This window comes from Hylobates moloch, unplaced genomic scaffold (assembly GCF_009828535.3).
Source record: "Hylobates moloch isolate HMO894 unplaced genomic scaffold, HMol_V3 SCAFFOLD_9, whole genome shotgun sequence".
NCBI classification, from domain to species: Eukaryota; Metazoa; Chordata; class Mammalia; order Primates; family Hylobatidae; genus Hylobates; species Hylobates moloch.
In genome coordinates this window covers 32080151-32103655 of record NW_026652284.1, presented here as the reverse complement: position 1 = coordinate 32103655, position 23505 = coordinate 32080151, and the positions used below count along the sequence as shown (strand labels likewise).

The following is a 23505-nucleotide window of genomic DNA, read 5'->3' as shown; positions in this document are numbered from 1 at the left end:
TAAAATACATTTTAATACATCTTCCTTAGCATTGCAAAATCAAAGTGTCTTTCAAATTAAATGGGACCCATTAGCTTTAGGTTACATTTATCATATTAAAACTGTGCTAAATATCTGAGTGATTTGGGATCTATTCTCAGTACAAAATATGTCAAGGAGATTTATTAATTATAAGCACAATATATTGACCTTTTCCTTTTTCTTCCTATGGGTAAATTAAACATTTCTATATAACTTTGCTATATAGTGTGCTTCCTCACATGTATACTCTAAGCAGAACCATGACTTGGAATGTCTTATTACTAAAATTAAGGACAAACTTTCTTCATTGCCTATGTTACAATTGCCTTTTTATGAAGGACAAATACTACTCTGTGACATTTATTTTGTTATTCTGTGGCTTCTAGGGAAAGAATTGTGTGAATATTTTTTGAGTGATGTTATAGTAGAAGGTGCTGAAAAATTGAAGGCCTATATTTTCCAGGTGGGGTAAAAATATAGATTTATTCAAATTTTAATCTAATTGTAAAACAGAGTTCATGTTAGAAAGAAGATTGGGGCATCAGGTAAGAAACTCCATATTGGGCTGGGCATGGTGCCTCACGCCTGTCATTCCAGTACGTTGGGAGGCTGAAGCAGGTGAATCGCTTGAGAAAGGAGTTCAAGACAAGCCTTGGCAAAATAGTGAGAACCCATCTCCACAAAAAATACAAAAATTGGCTGCATGCGGTGGTGTATTCCTGTAGTCCCAGCTACTTGGAAGGCTGAGGAGGGAGGATCACCCGAGCCCAGGAAGTCGAAGCTGCAGCGAGTTGAGATGGCGCCACTGCATTCCAGCCTGGGCAACAGAGTGAGACCCTATCTCCAAAAAAGAGAGAAACCTCCTATTGAATGAGGGTTCCTGGCCTTTAATATGCTCCTTTCTTTCTTTTGCCCAGGGCTAGCATATCAGTCTCTGTGGTCATCAGAAAGTGCCTATAAAATCAAATGAGTTCTTGTAAACCTGACTCTGAGTATATATTTATGTACCACTGAAAAACTGTGTGCCACTTTCTGGACCTGGAGTCCATCAGAGAATGCCAGCATCAGAATGTTTCTTGCAGATGCTGATTTTTTCCACTTGACATTCAAATTGAGATAGTTGGGAGAAGATGAAAAGCTATAGGGCAAATAATGGTATACTGACAGAAAAGTGGCAGCCTTCCTGAGAGGCTTTCTTTCGCATGCTTAGTTCAGGAAAACAGAATTCTGTGATGCTGCGAGTGGAAACACAAGGCCTTGGTTGGACCCAGCAACCATGAATCAGATTACAGGCAATATTTCCCACCTTTATGTGATTGCCTCTTTTTAACACTTTTTACTTTTTAAAAATTTCAAATTAATTTTGAGGCCTAATTGGAAGATACATAATGGTTAGCATGAAAAGACAAAGGTGCAGCCATCTGTTTTTGAAATGCTGGGGAAATAAAATACACATATCCATTTGAAGGTAGATTTTTCTCTTAGGTGATGTATGATTGGCTGCAAATCACACTTTGAGGTATCCTTTCAGAGAGCATGTTCCTGGGCACATTTCGCTTCCTGATTGCAGTAAACTCTTTTAAAATCTTTGATGGGTAATTTGCTGCTGTTCTGCTGCTTACTACAACTTGAGGTAGGGAGAAAAAAAATCAGTTTAAAAGCGTTAAGAAAATGAATAGTAATTGTAGGCTGTCTGTTAAAAACCCTTCACAGTGTGTAAGTCTTGTTTGTAAGTGAGTACACGAAAGATAAAGCAAGTTCCGCTTTATCAGTAAAGCACAGACATATTTCAGCCTGATTAGAAACAGATAAAGAGTTTTCTTTTTTCCTCCCCTTGGCTTCATTCAGCTGGTGTAATGAGCATTATTGATTAAAATGTTAGGATCAATAAAGATTTAAAATTGGAGTGGAGGAGACCTTAAGGAGGGGAAAAGCTTATGTTCTGTTGAGTAAGCTGGCGGTTAAATGCTTTATAGAAAACTCATTTTTTTTTTTCTTTTTTTTGAGACAGAGTCTCGCTGTCACCCAGGATGGAGTGCAGTGGCTTGATCTCGGCTCACTGCAAGCTCCGCCTTCTGAGTTCACGCCCTTCTCCTGCCTCAGCCTCCCAAGTAGCTGGGACTACAGGCACCCACCACCACCACCTGGCTATTTTTTTTTATTTTTAGTAGAGATGGGGTTTCACCGTGTTAACCAGGATGGTCTCAATCTTCTGACCTCGTGATCTGCCTGCCTCGGCCTCCCAAAGTGCTGGGATTACAGGCCTGAGCCACCGCGCCCCACCGAAAACTGATTTTTTAAACATGAACTGTTAGTTATACTGCTTGGCCTTCATTGGCATAGACTGTTCTGCAGCTTGCGTGTACATGTAAAACAATATGCATTGTTATCGGACTCACACACTAAAAGTTTGTGAACATCATGTATAATTAGAACTTAATGATGAAACTTTAGCCCACCTGAACATGTGTTAATAATCACAATGAATTCTCTGTAATGAGAAAGGTGCCTCTCAAGTCATTTAACAGCTACTGGAGCTTACATATTTCTCCTTAGAATGCAGTTATGTGTAATCACACAGTTGCACTTTGTGAGGTTCTAATATTACAACAGGAATGTTTTAAATCCCTCTCTCCTCTTTTGCTTAATTATCAGTATCAAAATCTACCAAATGCATTGAACTTCTGTGGTACAGCCTCATAACCAAGAATTTCTGTGTTAGAGCCACATAACCAATGAGTTAGATATTTGTCCCATAGAAACAATTGCATTGTAGAACTTACTTTTATTTGCAGGGAAAAATATTAGACAGATCTAGGAAAACACACAAATAAAACAACAAACTACAGGGAGGTAAATGCAAAAATAAGGAAAAGGCTAATTAAAATACGAATATGTTGGGAAAAAAAGTAAAACAAAATCCATTAATACAATTTTAGGAGAAGCATCTAAAATTGACAATTTTTATGAAATGTATGCAAAAGATACTCTTAAAAGAACAATTCAGAGAACATAGGCTTTCAGGGGTGCTGTAGAGATCAGTGTGGAAGAACATAAAAGAATGCCTTAAAGAAAAGGAAAAGAACAGCCAGGCACAGTGTAATCCCAGCACTTTGGGAGGCCAAGGCTGGTGGATCACGAGGTCAGGAGATTGAGACCATACTGGCCAACATGGTGAAACCCTGTATCTACTAAAAATACAAAAATTAGCTGGGTGTGGTGGCAGGCACCTGTAATCCCAGCTACTTGGGAGACGGAGGCAGGAGAATCGCTTGAACCTGGGAGGCAGAGGTTGCAGTGAGCTGGGGATACGCCACTGCAACAGAGCAAGACTCCGTCTCAAAAAAAAAAAAGAGGGCGAGAGAGAAGGAAAAGAACAAAGGCTCACCAGTCACTAAATGCTGGTTAGAACACTTTTCTCAGGGCTACTCTGGGTATCACATTTCTATATAACTAGTTATGCGTTCCTTTTGGAACTTTTACAAATACTCCTTTAGACTGAGTCCAATAAACACATTTAAAAAAATCAATTCTGACCTCAGTAAATAGTAATTTCACTGTTTATTCTTCTATGATATTTGTGCATAAATCAGTATAAATCTATTAACTATCAGTATGTAGAAGTTAATGATAAATACTCTTTAGTCATTTCTTCTAAATTACATGAAATATCATTAAAAATAATATTTAGTAATAAAACTTGTTCTAATTCTGGTTATTTAATTTTCTATAGATAAGTGCTCTTATAAACAGTTCATCATGGGTTTGTTTTAAATTTAAATACTTAATTTCTGAGCCCAGTAATGTACCTTTATAATCTATTTTTAAACTGGTGTTCTATGTAGAAAAATCAGCGGTTCATTGTCCAACTACTTTTATTTTGGCTGGTGCTTTCTGATTTTGCGATTAGTAATCCACATCATCTCAAAGGGTGTATCAGGAACCGTGGGGTCTGACTTGCCCTTGCCTTGGCCCCCAGGTGCACCCTGAGCGTGACGCTGGAGCAAGCCATCATTCTGGCCAGAAGCCACGGACTGCCACCTCGCTACATCATGCAGGCTACAGATGTGATGCGGAAGCAGGTTGGTCTCATGCAGACTCGGGAATTGTTGTTCTGTAGGCCCTGGACTTGAAGATTCCTTTGTTCATTTATCAGGGGTCTGACAGGTGCCTGGATGTGATGGACAGTTTACTAGGCTCAGAGGTAACTCATGAACGAGAAATGCTCCCAGGGAGAAGATGCCACAGGCATCGGTCTGAGGTTCTGCAAGAATCTTAAACAACTCTGGAAAAAGGGAAGACTACTCTGTAATCTGCAGGCAGAAAGGGACTTGACTAAGTGGAATAAGGCAGCAGTGAATTTGGTGTTTATGTAAGGAAAAAGTAAAAGGACATATGGCGTTTTTTGGCAATTGTTAGTGGTAAAGCTTGGGGTGGAGAGGGACAGGGGCAAAGAAGAAGAAGAAAGAATTGAGAGTCCTGCTGGTTCCTGGTGACTGCCAAGGGACTTTCATGCCATAGTCAGCGTGTACATTATTCTGAGGATAAAGCATTTACCTCAAATTTTCCTTTAGGAGATAAATAGCAGTCTTTGGACTGTCTTCGGGTCACTGGAGTACTTATAGGCAAGAATATACTCTCTTATAAATAGAATGAACTTTATTCTATACAGTAGCCCAATAGTATTCTAAGTGTGGCAGTTTTTAACCCTTAAAGTTATTTTTTAAAATGCACTAAGCTCCAATTTACTAATTACGAAAATGTGCTTAATCTAGCAGAAAAGATACTTAACCTACAGAAAGAAAAAAGAAATCAAAAGACATGAATTTTATATTTTATTCTACCACCTTTTCTTTGGGCTACCACAAGAAATTGATTTAACAAATTTCTCTACTTGCTGACTTGGTTTGAGTTGCCCAGTGACAGTGAGTGATTTAATTTTTAAGATATGCTTTGTAATTATGTCTACTTTGTTTATTGGAAGTTTAGTGTCTAACTCTCAGGCAAACATATAAATCCCTCTGGGCTTGCTCCCAAGACTGCATTGCAGAATGCCAACAAAGCCCATGAAAAAGTCAACTGAAGACGCCAACATCAAGCTGGTGTCTGCAATGCAGAGATCAGGCACAGGGAGAGCATATACATTGGTACTTCTGGTTAGGGCTCGGGAGCTGAAGATTGAAAACCAAGATCTTAGAAGGTCCAAGAGAGATTTGTTAAGTAAAGTTTAGAGCTAAGAATCATGTGACATACTGTGGGCCAGCTGGAAAGGGTAAACACAGATGTGATTTGCCAGCAGGTTTAGGAAGGACTTTTTGGATATATATACAAATTATGTTTTAAAAAGTAGATCCAGGTAAACTTATGATTATCCATATCAGAGTTGAGAATTTTCTTAGCATTTAGGTTGCTAAGAAATACAGAAAGAAATTAATTGCCTTTCTGTTTGATCATGTTGCTTATTAGAGTAGGTTTGTAGGAAGACTTGGGAAGTGCCATCTCAAGATTATAGCTTATGACAAGCAAAAGAGACTGGAATTTACTTTCTTTTAGAATATTCCACTAAGGAAGTAATTATGAGTTGGTGACATATCCATTTCTACTGTATAGATTTGAATAGTTATAATTATATCAAATACTTTAACTTCTTAAAACTAAAAATGGAAATAGAGAAAATAGAGAAAAAGTAATATTGATATTATGTAGGCCCCAATGACTCACTTAACTGGTGTAAAGCTCTTTAAAACATAATGTAAATTATATTTATATAGTATTATTACATTGATGTGTATTAGTATAGTATAATTTTAAAACTCAAAAGTCATGGATCCTTATAAAACTCCTGTTGATATATAAACCGCACTATTTTGTCAGTATATATCACTTGTTCTTCCCCCGAATTTTTTTAAAAAATGAATACATTTGGAATAGGTAGCTTTCTTCCTTTGTTATTTGTTCCTCTGCCCCAAGTTGTGACGTCCCAATGGCTATGAGAGGAAAAGAAATAAGGTTTAACTTCTTTGTGAGAGATCGTAGAGGCTCGGGCCCTCTTTTAAGGAAACTGGGCAGACTGGTGGCCCCAGAGATTTCTTCAACAGTCCTCCTGTCACGGATTCTCCTTCCAGTATTCAGCAGTGGCAGACAGTGAGATTTGTGGCTGAGGTCCAATCCACAAGCCAACTATTACCTACTTATGATTTGAGCAGTTAGAATGCAAGTCTGAATCAAAAGTCTAGCTTGGATTTTCTCTCCTTTTTACCTTTCAGCCTCAGAGACAATTACTTAACCATTTACACTCAGCTTTTTAGAGACCAAGTGGTTAGATATTTGTCATCTTCAGTATATATTGAAGTATTTGCATTATTGCATTATCAAATTTGTATTATGATGTATTAAAGATGAATATTTACTATCAAAGTTTTACAATATATAAATGAATAATATAATGAAAAAGCTAAGATTTTTTAATTTTTTTGGGAATAAGAAGCTTTTTGGCATGATTTATTGTTCTTATTTATAATTTCAATATCGTTTTCCTCTATAGATTTTGCATATATACTTTTTGTAGAGTTGTTATTTTAACTCACTGCTTGAGTTTGAAGGAAAGATAAAAGACAGGAGAGAAGGGTGCTATGTCTTTCACGATGCTTTGCTAATGATTATAACGACCTTAGGCAGCACTTTATGTAACCAGCTGATTTGATTAATAAAAGGCTTGCAGTAGAAACTGTCATTTACATTATAAATTTAAAGTTTTCTATGCCATAAATTATATATTCCTAGTGTTCTTTGATGGCAGCCTAGAAAAAAATGTCTTCTTAACCTTTTTAATAAAAACTGGGATTCCAAAGTATCCTGACCCCTTACCTTCGGTATCAAAGCATCGCACTGGACACAAAGAACAAAGACATGAGGTCGATGTGGTCCTTGCCTTATCTCATGGTGGACACATCCAGAGGAAAATCACCATGCCACGGGCACAAGCAAGCAAGTCTCTTCAGGGTAACCAACCTCAGTGTATCAAGACTCAGAACAGGGAGCAAATGAGTAGACTGAGCCCCTCCCTGGCTAGGATAAGTCTTACTCATTTTTGTATCACAGTTTCCCAAAATAGTACCTAGTACAAAGTAAATGCCAAAAGATATTTGTTCAATGATTTCATTCTAACTAGGTTAGCTGGCGAAGGGCTTCATGCAGAAGATGAATTTATGATAGCGATTAAAAGCACAGAACAAGTTTTTGTTTTGTTTTAGATTTAAGGGGTACCTGTGCAGGTTTGTTACATGGATACGTTGCGTAATGTTGGGGTTTGGGCTTCTATTGAACCCATCAACCCAAACAGTAAACATAATACCCAATAGGTAATTTTTTAATCCTATCCCCCTTCCTTCCTCTCCCCTTTTGGAGTCCGCAGTGTCTGTCGTTTCCATCTTTATGTCCATGTGTACTCATTGTTTCGTCCCCACTGAAAAGCGAGAGCATGCAGTATTTGATTTTCTATTTAAGTGTTAATTCAATTAGGATAATGGCCTCCAGCTGCATTCAGGCTGCTGCAAAGAACGTGATTTTATCCTTTTTATGGCATATAATATTCCATGGTGTATATGTACCACATGTTTTTTATCCGCCCCACTGTTGACGGGCACTTAGGTTGATTCCATGACTTTGCTATTGTGAATAAAAGAGAACAGACTCTTGGGCCAAGCAGCCACAGTTTGAATTCCAACTCCAGTGTTGACTATCTGGGTGATTCAGGGGAATATTCTTAGCCTCTTTGGTACTTAGTTTCCTCAGTATTAAAACAAGGATAATAATAGTACTTGTTTCATAGTGTTGCTGTGAGGATTAAATAAGTAAATATACTTAATGCGCTTAAAACAGTACCCGATATGGTGAGTGACCAATCAATTATTAACTAAGATGATATTTGATTTGGAACTTGGAAGATAAATATGATGCAGACAGGAAGGGAAGGGGGCAGGAAGAGTATTTAAGTAGAGGGAGCAATAGCAATATAAGCCAGAGTATAAAAACACAAGTAGCTGGAGTGTTGAGTTTATGAACAATATAGATGAATTTAAAGTGAAATGTGCCAATAGATGTCTTCAGCATGACAAGCATCAGTTTTATTTGAAACCTTTTAAGAAAGCAAACATTTTTCTTAATGGAATAACTTAGTGCAAATATTATAAGACTATAGACAAAAAGCATTGTACACAAATACTTCACGCTAGTTAGTAAATCTGTTTTTCACAGGGTATGATTTGGGAATTCTAAAACTAATTTATGTATTACTAAGAATGAACAAATAAGATATTGTAAATAACAAGAAGCTGATTTCTCACTGTCTGAGAAAAAAGTTACAAATAAGGAAAGGAAGAAGGCTGGAATCTGGAATGAACCCTATGCTACTGGATTGAAATCACATGTATCAGTATGAACTGATAAATACACACACAGACACATACAAATACGGATAGATGTAGAAATGAATATAGATGTATGAGTATGTTTGTATTTGTAAATTAGCCCTGCCTGCTGGAAAGGCCTAGTTGCAGTTATTCTCCCAGTAGTAAAGAGCACACTCAGTGTCCAAATCTTGGCTTCTAAATACCATTCTCCAATAAAAATAGCCAGGGCCCCTTGGAGAAATGGTAAATTACCAGATGAGACAAGGAAGAAAAGTCTGGAACATCTTGAGGTGCCAGAAAATAAAGGAGTACTAAACAATGATACAATGATGGCAGCATATTAAAAAGGCACAAGAAACAACCAGAAAGAGCTCCCAGTGGCCAAAACTGAAATAAGTTTAGCAAAAAAAAAAAAAAAAAAATGTATATAAGTGTTAGATTATATCTCATGGAATAAAATAATTATGAGTCCACACTGATTTAAATATATACTTGAATAAATAAATAATTTGGGGAGAAGAGATTACTCTTTTTAAGAGAATTCCAGTCCATAAACAAAACAATATTATTGTCGTAGACAAGATACACCAACAGAGGCTAAAATCAGTGAGTGAAAGTTTGAAGAGAAACAGGATATTGCATAGTCTCATAGTATATCCCTAAATATATTTATTAACTACAAAAAAAAAGCAATGAGTAACTTTACAGTGCCAAAATCTGGCAGACATCAAAGTGATCAAAGTTAATGTCAGCAGTGATAAGATATGCCAATATCCTGTATCTCCTGATGGGATGCACTGAGAAGGGCATGACATCACTTCTGTGATTTTCTTGCCCAAAATGCATTTCCTGTATCTAATCGTGAGCAAACATCAGACACACCCAAACTGAGACATTCTGCAAAGTAATGACCAATACTTATCAAGAGTGTTAAGGTCATGAAAGGCTGGAAGGACCTCAGGAACTGTCACAGATCGGAGGGGAGTAAGGAGACAGGTAAGCGAAAGGCAATATGGGATCCTAGGTTGGATCTTGGAACAGAAAAGAATCCTTAGTGGGAGAAAATGGAGAAATTTGAATAAGATGTGCAGTTTAGTTGATAATATTGTACCAATGTTAATTCTTGGTTTTAGTAGTCACACCGTGGTTAAGTGAAGGGTTAACGTTAGGGGAAGCCACATGGAGTATGCGAAATCTCAGTTCTGTCTGTATTTTTCTCTAACTGTAAAATTGCTTCAAAATAAAAAATTTTCTTTGTTTGTTTTGTTTTTGTTTTTGTTTTTAAAGACCGGTTAAGTGCAGTGGTGAAAAGTGGGGAAAGAGCAGAACAATGAGTTCAATTGATCTGTAACTGCCTGTGACCAGTCAGTTGAGATAACTGCTTTTGGATTAGCCAAAAGAGTTTTTCTTAAGTCCTTAATCGCAATTCCTGAATTTCTTCTCACCTTTCTTTTTGATGCCACACCCCCTTCCCTATTTGTTTTCCTATTTTACATGCTTTTTGAGAGAATATGTTCTTTTTTTCCTTCTTTTTATCTTGTTTCTTTCCTTAGTTCAGAATGTAGTAGCTGGAGAGAGAGTTTCAGAGTTTTTGAACAACTCTCCTTAACCTATTCCAAACCCCAAACTCTGGTGTTTGGCCTATGTGGTAAGTAATTTTCATGAGGAACTAAAGTGATTATAACTTCATTCATGAACTTGACAGACTGTGAAGACTTTTTCATGGCCAAAGTAGATTTTATTATAAACTCTGAGGCAGAATTACTAGATTTCATAGATCCGCATGGACATGGCTTGTCCAGAAATTGCTTTAGAAGTAGTTAAGAAAATATTTTTTTGCTAAACACTAGTAAACTTAATAATTCAGGTAAGAAAAAAACAAGTGCATAGTTGTGATAAAACTGTGAATTCTGTTCCAGAAAAGTGGTAACACAGAGCAGGTATTTATAGTCTGCTCATTTACTGTCTTCAACATCTTTTTAAAATTTTTATTTATTTTTATTATTTTTCTTTTTTTGTGAGGGAGGGTCTCATTCTGTCTCCCAGGATGGAGTACAGTGGCACAAATATGGCTCACTGCAGCCTCAACCTCCTAGGCTCAAGCAATCCTCCCACTTTAGCCTTTCGAGTAGCTGGGACCACAATTGCATGCCACCATGCCAGGCTAATTTTTGTATTTTTTGTAGAGACAGTCTCACTATGTTTCCCAGGCTGGTCTTGAACTCCCAGGCTTTAGTAATCCTTCCACCTTGGCCCCTCAAAGTACTGGATTTACAGGCATGAGCCACTGTGCCTGGCCTGTTTTCAACATCTGAAGTATTGATTGCTTCTAGGAATAAAGACAAAGCAACATAGCAGCACATTTTTATTAAAAGCATTGATTTTGAAAATGCTCAGACGGCGATGTCTGTCTCTCTCTTAGCTAATCTCCCTTGATGTTAAAGACGTTGTTTGAATAAGTATCCTACACACAGATGTTAATGGTATGTTAAATTATTACTAACACACTGTAGGGATAAAAGTGATTTTCCTGACTTTCAGGGAGCAAGAGTTCAGAACACAGCGAAGAATTTGGGAGTCAGAGACCGGACCCCACAGTCTGCACCAAGGTAAGTGCATCCCCTGCTCTGCCCTTGCTGGAAAGATTTGCCAGCATTTTCCCCGGCAGTGTCCCTCCGCTAATGCAACTGATCTAGGATGTGCCCCGTGTCGTACTGATTGTAATTACGGAGATTGCCCTTGAAACACCCAATGGCTAAGTGTGATTACACATAAATGCTCTCAGAAATAAATGGATATTATTCTATTTTGCAAGTTCTATCATGAATTCGAAAAGAAAAGCTCACACAGACACTACTAAAATTTGAAATCCAGCTGTGCCAAACAACCAAAATGCCATTTTCATTTATATTTCTGTGACTGTACATGCTGTTCCTTCTAGCATGATTGCCTTTCCCATATGTGTTTGTGTGGGAAACTCCCGTTTCACTGCAAAACCTAGCTTAGATGTCATTTTCTCCTTGGAGTCTTTCTTGAGATTCCTTCCTCTCTGTACTCCCTTAGCATCTTGTCATATTGACCTATGATAAACTTTATCATATTTTGTTGCAATATATTGTCACATGTTCCTTTGCCCAACCTGAGTATGAGTTTTCTGGAGGCAGAGAATATTTTTTTGGATTTTATTTACTACTCATCATAGTAAACATCAAATATCTGAACAGATTTCAAGAATGTCTGAATGAGGAAATGAACAAATGAGATTTTTGTTTGTTATCTCAAATATTTACAGTTCACACATCATCATAAGAAAGGACTCCCATTGACTTTAAAATAAATGAACATAAATAATAGCCATCAGAGAAACGCTCTGGTTTTGATTTCCCTGGTGATGAGGGTAGGCAACCATCTATCTTGAAGTGGGGAAAAGCTAAATAATTTCTTTTACATTTGATTGGTTTTATACATCTGTATTTTAACAAAAAATAGGCTCTTCCAAACACTGCCACAGACGAAACACTATTTCTCTTTACAGAGCAGTTACCAGAGTGGGAATGATGGCCGCAGCATTTATGAAGTCATATTTCATTCTGAAAAACCATGTGGGTAGTGAAAGTGCTTTCAAAGGGAAAACATACTTTCCCTCTGAAAATGGATGGAGCACTCCTGTTCTAATTGCACTTATTTTTAGTGCTGATTCCTAACTCTGTTTAATCCTCAAGCTTTGTTAATGTTGTCTTTCACAGTTGATTAGGTTAGAATCTAAGGCTTTCCGTTGCTAAAGGATTATTTTTACATATGCATTCTCCATCCAGCACCTTGGGAGGCATGGTGTATTTGGATAACAGACCCAGTGAAGTGTTAAAATTCCAATAAGAAAACAAGATCATGGCTCAGCAAGGTGTTCTTAGCTAGACCTATAAACACTAATAAACAGTGGGGTGGGGATCAGACTTCAGCACCCCGATCAATAAACCAATATGAAAGCTGAACACAAGAAAAGAAACCAATGAACTTGCTTTTTTTTTTCCTTTATTGGGTTATGTTAAAAACACTTGAAATGAAACTCAGTAAAATGAGCCAGCCATAAAGTTGACATTATCTACAAGGGAGTAATAGGCCTGAGAGAGAAAGCAAGAGTAATTTTAAAAATTTATTTTATTTATTCTTTCATTCATTCTGCAAATATTTATTGAGGACCTCAGAAATGCAAAGCACTCTGCTATGCCCCAAGGAGAGTATAAACCTGAATTAGAAATAGCCCTGGCCCTCACAGAGCTTTCAGTTAAAAAGATGAGGTGAAGAAGGCATAATTACAAGGAAAGGTAGAAAACAGGAATCACCCTGTGGAGAGTGCAGAGACAATGCCAAGGAACACAGAGGGGCTGGAATCTCTCCCAGCTGAGAACCTGAACTCCAGCCCCGAAGACAGTGAGTTGAAGAACACATTTGGCCGTCAAGGTGAGGCCATCTGTGGCAAAGCTGGGATAATGTTTCTGGAAACATCTTCATGGAGCTGAAGTTTGCTATCTCTCTCTGAGATACTATTTGATTCAAAGCCTCAACCCATCCCTCTCAGAGTTTTCCTCTCACCATCCACTTGACGTTTTAAAAAACTTACTCAGAGCACATATATTGAATTTCTGCTATGTGTCTATAGGTGCCAGGCCCCTTGCTAAAAGCTAGAGGACTAAAGACGTAGTGTCCTCCACCAGTTGTTGAAGTGTAGTAGAGTAACAATGGAATAGAATGAAAATGGTACACAGTGTGTGATGGAAATAGGCACAGATTGTCATGAGAACACAGAGAAGGAACATATGCAGCCTAAGGACAGAGAGAAGAGATCACAGAGTACTCCTGGGCCTGTCAGCTTTGTAATGCATGTCCCATACTGGGGATGCAATAGTACCAAGGACCACAGAAGACATGATGTTCTGAGAACTATGCCTAGACCTCAATGACTGGTGGTTGAATGTGATTCAAGTATGGTGTGAAGTGAGGCTGGAGATATAGGCCAGGGCTGGGTCAGAAGAGACTTGTAGGAGTATAGAAGAGTTTTGATTTTAACTTGAAGACAATAGGGAGGCATGCATAAGCAATCTTCCTATCTGGAAGATTTGAATTTTAGAATTTATCTCTGGCAACATCAGGAGGGCCCATTTGAGGACAGCTAAGACTGAAGCAGGAGCCTAAAAACATTATGGTAGTATTGAGGCCAAGATGAGAGGATGGGTTAGAAAGATGTTTAGAAGACAGAATCAATAGTCTTTGGACACTAATTGGATAAAGGGCTTTAGGGAAAAGGAAGATTCTAGGATGACCACCAAATCTTTGGCTTGGATAATGAGGTGCTGGTGGTTCTTTCCTCTGAGACAGTGGGCACAGAGGGGAAGCACACACACAGGGAGGAGATGGGGAGCTCAGCTTGGTAGTACTGAGATCGAGCATCAATCGCCATCCCTGGAGAGGACATTGTGGACGGTGGAATACACTGGTCGAAAGCCAAGGAGAAAAGAATAGGTGGCGCTATAGTCCTATGAGTCTTCGATATTTAGGAGTTAGGTGAAGACACAGAAATCAATTTTGTTACGACAATGTATGGGTAAGAGAGATGAGAGAAGTCAGGACACCCTCAGGAGATGTCAGCACTGAAGAGAAAGCAGAGGAAGCAAGGCTACAGAATCTAAAGTGAGCCATGGACTGGAGATGGTTGTTCTGGAATTCAAAAAGGAGCAATCAGCCATAGTCACACTACTGGAGAGTGAATATAATAATTTAGGAAATCAGAAGCTAGAAAGCAGAGTATCAGAATTTAATAATTCTGAGGTAGGTAAAGTCTGCTCTGGGGAGGGCTGTTTCTTGGACACCCTTGGCTCCAATGCATTTTGCATCCTCCCCTTTAGCAATCTGTGTCTAACAGATGTGTCCAGAACTGATTTTGGCATTGGGGTATTAAGATGGATGAGAAACACTTCATGCACTCAGAGCTTGCAGCCTAGTAGAATACAAAGACAAAATAAATTTAGAGAATCAAGTGAATGGGTATCGTGGTAGGATAAAATGGGTATGTGAGGAGGGAGTACAAAGGACCTTCCCCCTCCCAGCTTCATACATTGGCTCTTCAGGGCAACAAGCCTCTCTTCCTTAGGAACCAAATATTACATTCCAGATGTCGGACTGCACATCCAGCACACTGGCTTTATTCACAAAATAAAGTTTTTGTCATGTCACAAAATCTGGAACTCTTGTGCTATGAAAAGCTGATTTTCTTTACTTGTTTAATCAGGAGGGGGCATTCTATAGTGGTTAAAAGTGAAAAAAATTGGCTGAGCGTGGTGGCTTATATGTGTAATCCCTGCACTTTGGGAGGCTGAGGTGAGAGGATTGCTTGATACTGGGAGTTCAAGACCAGCCTGGGCAACAAAGCAAGACCCTGTCTTTACATAAAATAAAAAATAAAAAATGGCCGGGTGCAGTGGCTCACGCCTGCAATCCCAGCACTTCGGGAGGCCAAGGCAGGCGGATCATGAGGTCAGGAGATCAAGACCATCCTGGCTAACATGGTGAAACCCTATCTCTACTAAAAATATAAAAAAAATTAGCCGGGCATGGTGGCATGCGCCTGTAGACCCAGCTACTCAGGAAGCTGAGACAGGAGAATCTCCTGAACCCAGGGGGCGGAGGTTGCAGTGAGCCGAGATCTCGCCACTGCACTCCAGCCTGGGCGACAGAGCGAGACTGTGTCTCTAAATAAATAAGCCGGGCTGTCTGCCTGTGGTCCCACCTACTCAGGAGACTGAGATGGAAAGATAGCTTGAGCCTAGGAGGTTGAGGCTGCAGTGAGCTATGGTCGTACCACTGCACTGCAGCCTGGGAGACAGAGTGAGACCTTGTCTCTTAAAAAAAAAAAAGAAAGAAAAGATGGAAAAAAAATGGCTGTGTGACCTTATTTAGTCAGGAGTTTTTTTGTCTCTGAGACTCAGTTTTCTCATTTGTGAGATGGGGAGAATTGCCTTGGGACAGCGTGTGATTGATGCTTTAACCTTGAAAGAGGCGTTTACTGTGTGGTCTCCTTTCACATAGCTTTTATTTTTGCTATGTAGAAAGGTGAAAGGCACCATCCATAGCATGAAGTTGGAAAGTTCTGCTCTTGGCAGATTTGCATTTGGCCAGGAAATTTGGGCTACCTGAGCTCAAAGAAGAATAGGAGAATGAAGGCCAAAACCAAACCTTTTTCGTGCAGGGCCACTGATGTGAGTGGAATGAGAATACAAAAGGGCCCCAAATGATGGGCAGACCAAGGCCTCACACTGCCCAACAATTTATCTGCCAAAAAATAAATGCTTCAGTGCAGGATGAGAGTCCAACTCTTACCTATTACATTTCACTTAGAACCTTCATCTGCCTGTTCTAAATTCCCAAAGCTCTGCAATTTCCATTACAAATGTGTCTGAACTCAAATAACCCTGAGTCACTTCCAAGAAGCCTCACAGAAGCTGAATCTGCCCAGTTCCACAATACCCGGAGCTATTATTTTATTAGGTGATCACAGGGAGTAGCCTTTCCTTCAATTTGTGAGGCAGACATTTCAAAGACTCGTCTACCTAGTGCTATTAGTTACATTATGTGGAAACGTGCTGAGCAAGGTAATGGAATGTGATGGCTCAGCCCAGATCTCATGGGGCAGGACATTCGCCACCCATCTTCCCATTCCTGTCCTACGTGACTAAGCCCATGTGCCTTTTCAATCATTAGGCAGCACTGTCAGGGAAATAAGAGGAAGGAAATTAAGAAGAAAAAGAACCTTCTTATCCTTTCATTATCCCAGCCCTGGGAATGCAATTTGAAGCAACACCATATTCTTCAGCTGAAAAAGAACCTTTGAAGTACATCGGGTCAATTGAATGTATTCTTTTCTCTGGGAAGGATGAAATAAGCTTTTTCTGATGTGAGATGTCTTTATTTCAGTATTCGCCTCTTGCATGGAGATAACATGTAGCGCATAAACCACCTTCCAGACTTGAAATACATTTTGCAAACGTCCAAAGCCAATAGCTTCTTCTACATGTTCTCATACTAGGAAAGCTCATTTTGTTAACCAGGAGTTATAATTCAATATTAAGTCTTGCTCATTCTTCTCCCTTGATCTATAATTAGCAAGGGATTAAATGTCAAAGGGAGAGGAAATTTATAATTTGCTAAATTGGTCAACAATTCATTGAAGCTGTTTTCAATTTAGTCGGTAAAAGGGATTGAATCACCACAGCTAGTCCTGGGTTTGGAATGCTTTTATGAAAAGATGCCAAGTGGAAATCTGCACCTTGCATTTTGACATCATTCGTCCAAGCTCTGCAGTGAGACCAGTGTGGCCATGGGTGCTGTTTAGAAAACAGGCATAGTCCAATCCAGCATTTTAGTTCAGCCAATCAATCTCTCAGGATATGCTGTAAGTAATGCGTATGGCCTTGAGATCACTAGGGCTATTAGGCAGCTATTATGTTCCCTTTTACTTTGGTTCTGCTGTTATCATTTAACCACTCAGGAGAACGTGGAACACCACAACTTGTGTGAGCCTAGTTAAACCCCCTGAGTTTTCCTTGAATGCTGCATAGTCTTGAACAACTAGACCTGGGCTGCAATGGGAAGCATTTCCAGGCATCTCCATGGTTTAAGTGGATCCTTGACCCACTTGAAGAGCCCACAGTCGGGTGAGTGGGCCCTGGGCAGAGCTGGGCAATTCATCCTTAGGAAACTCTAGCCAATTGTGCCTTTGAGATTTAGGTCTCAGGAATCTTGCCATGTCAGCCTATCCACAGCCAACTGCCTGCACTCTGGGGATAGTAGAAAATGAAGCATATTTCTAAAACAAATCAGAAAATCAGTAGACCCCTATGAGATAGGTGCCATCTTGCTACAAAATAATCATGATAGACATCATGGTAATTATCATAATAATATCATTTCCTGGAATCAAGAGAGTAGGTTTTACCACGAGTGTGGTGAACAGCCTGGGCGGTTGGCATTGGAGAAGATGCAGCAGGTTTAAAAAATTCAGGATTACTTCATCCACAGCCATCAAGATGTGCAGAGGGGCACTGGTGTTTTCTAAATCACAGAATCTAATTTTTGGAGTTTGCTAATTCATATGTTATTTTTAGTGAAATAGACAATCTGATCATGACTCACGAAACAAGAAATTATCATCAATGTGTTTGTTCTACCAATAAAGACACCTCATGTAATGGTAATACGCTAAGTCACTGTCAAACTTTCCCATGCCTTTTCTAGGCTGTACAAGCTGTGCGAGCCGCCTCCCCCAGCTGGAGAAGAATGAAAAGAATTCCCAAGAAACCAGGCAGGCAGAAGGTCCTGAATGCTGGACTAGACAAACTACATGCTGGCTAAACATTCTCCACTGAAGATAAATCAATGCTTTTTTTTTTTTTTTCTGTAAATCTTTCTCCCCATTGCAAACAAGTAGTGTTCAGTTTACACTTGGATATTTATGCTGGAAATGGATAGAAGTTCAGAGAGTTCAGCTTCACAAACTAATGTCTCTGTGTATTGACATTAAGTATTCACTTTTAGAGTAAAATCCATCCCTGGAACATAAAGAAAAAAATATTAGAGATTTAAATATTAACCACCATGCCTCCTCTCCCATTCATTAAAATTGTTTTATTAGGTTTGTTTTCATCTTTTCCAAGTGGACACATGTAATACTGGAGAGTTCCTCTTGAAGAAGGCTGTTATTGAAGAAACCTGGTGACATCTTGCAAATCATCATGAAAAATGTTAAGAACAATATAGACTGTGTGTGGTATACATTTTCAGTCCCCCATTTGCCAGAGAGAAAGTCATTAATGTGTAAAAGGTGGAAAAGCATGCTTTACTCTTTCTCCTAAGGGCTTATTTCTTATTAGAGGAGAACAAAGCTGATTAAGGCCTCCAGCAGGACTCACTTTCTTCTAGCTGCCTTTGGGCATCCCTTATTCTTGTGGACAGCTCTAGCAAATCAATGCTATTTTTGGTGTCTGCAATGGGCAGACCTTTTATCTTAGATACCTAAAACTCTTAATTTTATATGAGAGGTCAGACTCTTCAAGGAATACACCATCATGAGAATTTTTCTGTCAAGATATATGTATAAGATAGGAAAATAAGGCTTTATTTGTACTTTAAAAGGACCATTAGGGAACTTGATAATTTGTGGACGCACAAGGTGTATTCTATCCTTATTCTAAAGTATATGTAATGTTTATCATTTCTACATTGATGCAATAACATTGTTTTTAGCATAATAAATACAGTAATATTTATTTTAAATCCATAATTTTCAAACAAAATACTCATGATTGTGATAATTATATTGGTTTACATTAATTTAGTATGTGAAATGCTTTTCATATCTAAAATATGTGCAAACAATTATTATTAATATTATTATTATTTTTTGAAACTGAGTCTCACTCTGTTACCCAGACTGGAGTGCAGTGGTGCAATCTTGGCTCACTGCAACCTCCACCTTCCGGGTTCAAGCCATTCTCTTGTCTTAGCCTCCCAAGAGCTGGGACTACAGGCGTGCACCACCATGCTCAGCTAATTTTTGTATTTTTAGTAGAGACGGGTTTTCACCATGTTGGCCAGGCTGGTCTTGAACTCCTGACATCAAGTAATCCGCCCACCTCAGCCTCCCAAAGTGCTAGGATTACAGGCTTGAGCCACTGCTCCCGGCCCATTATTAAATTTTAATTTATGAAATTTGATCATGGTTTTCAAACTGTTATTAAAAACCTTTGTCATTAGCCATTATGTATTGAATAACAAAAATACCATGTTACATGTATAGGCAATATGTGTATACTACTAGGTAAGGTTAATAATAATTGTTATTTGGCACAGAAGCTCTTGAGACTTTTGTGAGAAGTCCATATATAATGAAAAACAAGGAACCTAACATCAGAGTTTTCAAGAAAAAGTTGAACATTTTGAATTTAATAAAGATATCTTTACATAAATATCTTAACTTTCAAGGATTTAACATTCGTAGGGCTAATGAGAGAAAACAGCTGATTAGCTAGCAAGTCCTTTCATATTGTCATGACTGTTTTCTCATCACCATCCCGGAAGCAGTAATCCTCATTAGAGGCGTGAAAGTCATTAAAATGATTTCAGTTGTACTTTGCCATATTTCATGGGGCAAATTATCAGCTATTATGGTATTTATAAGCTAACATATTTTATATTTTTAAGGATCTACTTTCTTCATAATAGAATGTGCTTCATATTATTTTTAGGGTTAAACATAAGTGTGTCATCTATCATGCTTGGTACTTACTAAATGCTCAAAAATAGTAATGGTTTATATTAACATCGGTCACTATAACTTCTGATCATAATAAAAATTGTAGCTAACACTTATTAAGGAATTACTACATGCCCAGTAATACCTCCAATTGCTTTGCCTGTATCCTGTTGTTATTGCTTCACTTAATCCTCATAATAATGACGTGACATGGTACTCTTTTTATCGCGCCCATTTTTAGAGTTGAGGAACCAAAGCAAAGAATAGCCCAGTGACTTGCACAAAGTCACATGATTGACAAGGGGTAGAACCAAAATTTGAACCCAGGAAGTCTGCCTTCTTAATGCATTATGCTACTTTTCCCTATCAATATAAGAACTATTGTAATATTACAATGATTGGTAAGTACATTTGGAGTTATGTGGCATGTGTTGTCATTAAATTATACATCTTGTATTAAAAAATGGTGAATGGAAATATGTAAAATGCTTTAATTATATGAAAATTATAGTATTTCTTGGACATTTTACAACTCTGGATGCACATTTTGAGGTAACTCAACAGTGTTGCAATCTGAAAAACTATTTTGTATCATATTCCTCCTCATCAAAAATAACAGTTTTAGATAGTACATCGCATAAAACTTTATAATAATTCCAACACAGTGGTAAGAGTAAAAAACATTCGTAATGGATGAATGAATAATGACAATTTCTTCAATGCCATATGTACCTCCATGTGACATTGGGCATTAAGTGGCCTTGAGGTTTTAGGATGTGTTTACCTTAATGCTACATGCTCCTCTATAACCAGTGCACCTTCAAATACTGCCAAAACCTGCTAACTTCTTCCAGGTTCTGAGCATGGACAACTCCCACCCCCACCGCCAACCTAAAAGGGAAGGTCATGCATAGAAATTTTGGATCTTAACTTAGGGCCCGACTCAAAAATAATTGTGAACTAAAAATTCATAGTCAATACATCTTAAGCATTCTATTATCTCCTATAATTTTTCTAATATTAATTCCAAATATTACAAAATTTAATGTGAATTAAAGTATGAAAAATTTGAGAAGATTAGAATTTTACGTGTATTTCCATTCCTATTTAAAGGGATAAAAGGGGGAGAGAATTTCTGTGCCAGTTTTACTTATATTGGATATATAATATTGAACTTATAAGCTTTATTTATCAGTTCGCAAATCTGAAGTCTCATACTGTTCTCTATCTCTTTAAAACACATTCTTCTAGTGGCTTGGATTCACCATGCATTCATTGGCCACTCTTCTTGCAGCGAATTTTAAATCAGTTTAAAATTAGGTAAACTTTTTATGATACTATAATATATATGACATTGAAATGACATTGGTTCTGAGTCTATTAATTTAAATTTTGGGATCATTGCATTCAGAATGAAATGAAATTGACCTTGACACTAACTTTGAGAGCCAAGAAAATGAATGGGTAAACAAAGCCTAAGGGTCATGTTAATTAATTTAACAAAACAAACTATTTTCAATCCTTTGGGCTTATACATTTTATAGACAAAATTAGTATTTATTGATTTGGAAGTGTTCAGTTGAGAGTAAATGACTCTGTGTTTTGAAACTAATACCTTTGCATTTAAAATACTAAAGTATTATTTTGTTAGTTCAAGTAGATATTTTTCTGTGTAGCATGATTTAATGCAGAGCAGTGGGTATATTTTTATTCACTTATACTTTTGAAAAGCCGTAATATTGAAATTTAAAATGAATAGTCTTACTTTGAGGTCATTTTTACTTTACATTTTACTTTAAAGGTCATTTTTTAGACTTTATGTGCTAGTGGTATTGAAACTAACCTTTAATATTTGACTAAATTGCTTGTGAATTAAACTATGTTTAATTTTTAAAGACATTGTTATGTGAATTATCTTACTAAATTATCACTTAAGAACTCTCTCATAGCAGTAATTTCATTAACATGTATATATACTAACCAATTTGCTAAATGAATTGTCGGTTGTCCTGCTCAAGTACAAGGGCCAAGCTTTGAAATTAAGTGATCTGAATTTTGATTGAGAAAAATAATCTGTCTTCTGTTGAATGCTTGAACTTTTAGTGATGAGCCTCAGCAAAGTTTCACCCTGCATGAAGCAGAACAGGTGGGGGAAAATTACAAGAGGGGTCTGTAGCAAAAATGGCCCCAGGATATTCCATTGAACAAATATTGACCATTATCTTCCTAGGTGCTACAACTCCATACTAGTCATTACAGTTAGTCTTTGGTTTCACAAAAATGTTACTGCTTCAAAGGCTTGGCATTAACAGTGATGTCAGCATTCATATTGCCAACCATCTGCTGGTCATACATGGAAGACTGTCAAAGTGTGGTCTGTGCATCATTGGGCAATTGTTATATAGACACAAGGCCTGTTTCACTCAGGATAGCTTGCTCCTTTCACTGAGAAGAGATACCTGAAATCTACTAAGTCTACTAAATGAGATATATATGTGTATGTATATGCCTATATATATTATAGTTACTAGTTTTTGTGATAATGTTATAAAAATTAATAAGATTGTTTTGTTTTGTATGAATGTACGACAAATCGAGTTGTTCAATGTATTGAATGAATGTCTTACCGTAGACATCAGAGCTGTCCAACCATGTGTAAATGTACCTGGTCTTTTGATCACTGACACTACTTTGCTATTCAATCTGGAATCAACTGACCTGGCTCTGCCATTGAGAAATAGCTAATTAAGAACAAAATTGTTAAATTTTAAAATTATATTTCTACTAGAAATAGCTTTAGACAGTTAATTTTAGGTGCAAATAACAGGATAAATGCTATCCGATCAAGCATTCATCTGACAAATGTTTTTGAGAATTCACTTAGTGCAAGGCACAGCCGTTGAGGCTGGTATATGTGTGGATATGTTTGATTTGAAAACCTTCATGGTGTCTCTGTGTGTTATTGATCATCTGTGTCTTTTGCTTAAAATGGCATTATTTGTAATACAAACCTAATATCATGTATACAAATATACTGTATGTAGCCAAGAACACTAAATTGGTAAAATACTGTAGAAAATATACATTTGAATTTGAATATCTAATGCCTCAAGCAAATTTATTAGAGTTTCAGATGAATATATATTTTTGTAACTGCCAAGTAAATGAGTAGAACAGAGCTTTTTGCCTAAAAATATTTTTATAAGTACTCATTTACATAGTATTCATTATTTTAAATGACAAAATATCAAATTGGTTCTATAAATAGTAATTGTTTTGAATATATCCATATTTAACATCATATGAAATCCAAAATTTAATGATAAATTTCATCTGGATGTATTATTATAAAAGTCATCTTTTTGCTTTGTAAAATATCCATGTAACATAGCTCCCATTACTCCATATTTTATGTATGGTTAAAATTATCGAAGTGCATTATGTATTTTATATCGTTTATTTTTGTCTGCATAAAAGATTGGAATAGTAACCATGTATGATAAATGTTAATAATAATAAAGTGAAATGTAGTATGACCAGTTCAGCTTCTTTCCATTTAAACTTAATTCCTATTATGTGCTTACCTATTTGGAGGACAAAAACCGTTAAACACAGATTTTTCACCCTTCAAGAGTTCACAAGCTCGACAGAAGAAACTTGACACACGTATGAAACAAATTCTACAAATATGAGCTGGAGGGACACACGTATGAAACAAATTCTACAAATATGAACTGCTAGAAAGGAATGAGAGAGAAGCTTAACATG

At 37.4% G+C, this 23505-nt stretch overlaps 1 protein-coding gene across 1 annotated transcript in view; it reads left to right on the top strand.

Annotated features, from left to right (window-relative positions):
* PREX2 (phosphatidylinositol-3,4,5-trisphosphate dependent Rac exchange factor 2) overlaps nt 1-23271 on the top strand; it is a 278754-nt gene extending 255483 nt beyond the window's left edge. Inside the window, exons 38-40 of the mRNA XM_032759608.2 lie at nt 4001-4103; nt 10974-11041; nt 17721-23271. Of these exons, the coding sequence (XP_032615499.1) occupies nt 4001-4103; nt 10974-11041; nt 17721-17766 (217 nt within the window). The 3' untranslated portion in view covers nt 17767-23271. The remainder of the gene's footprint in view (nt 1-4000; nt 4104-10973; nt 11042-17720) is intronic.
* Nucleotides 23272-23505: the final 234 nt, after the last annotated feature.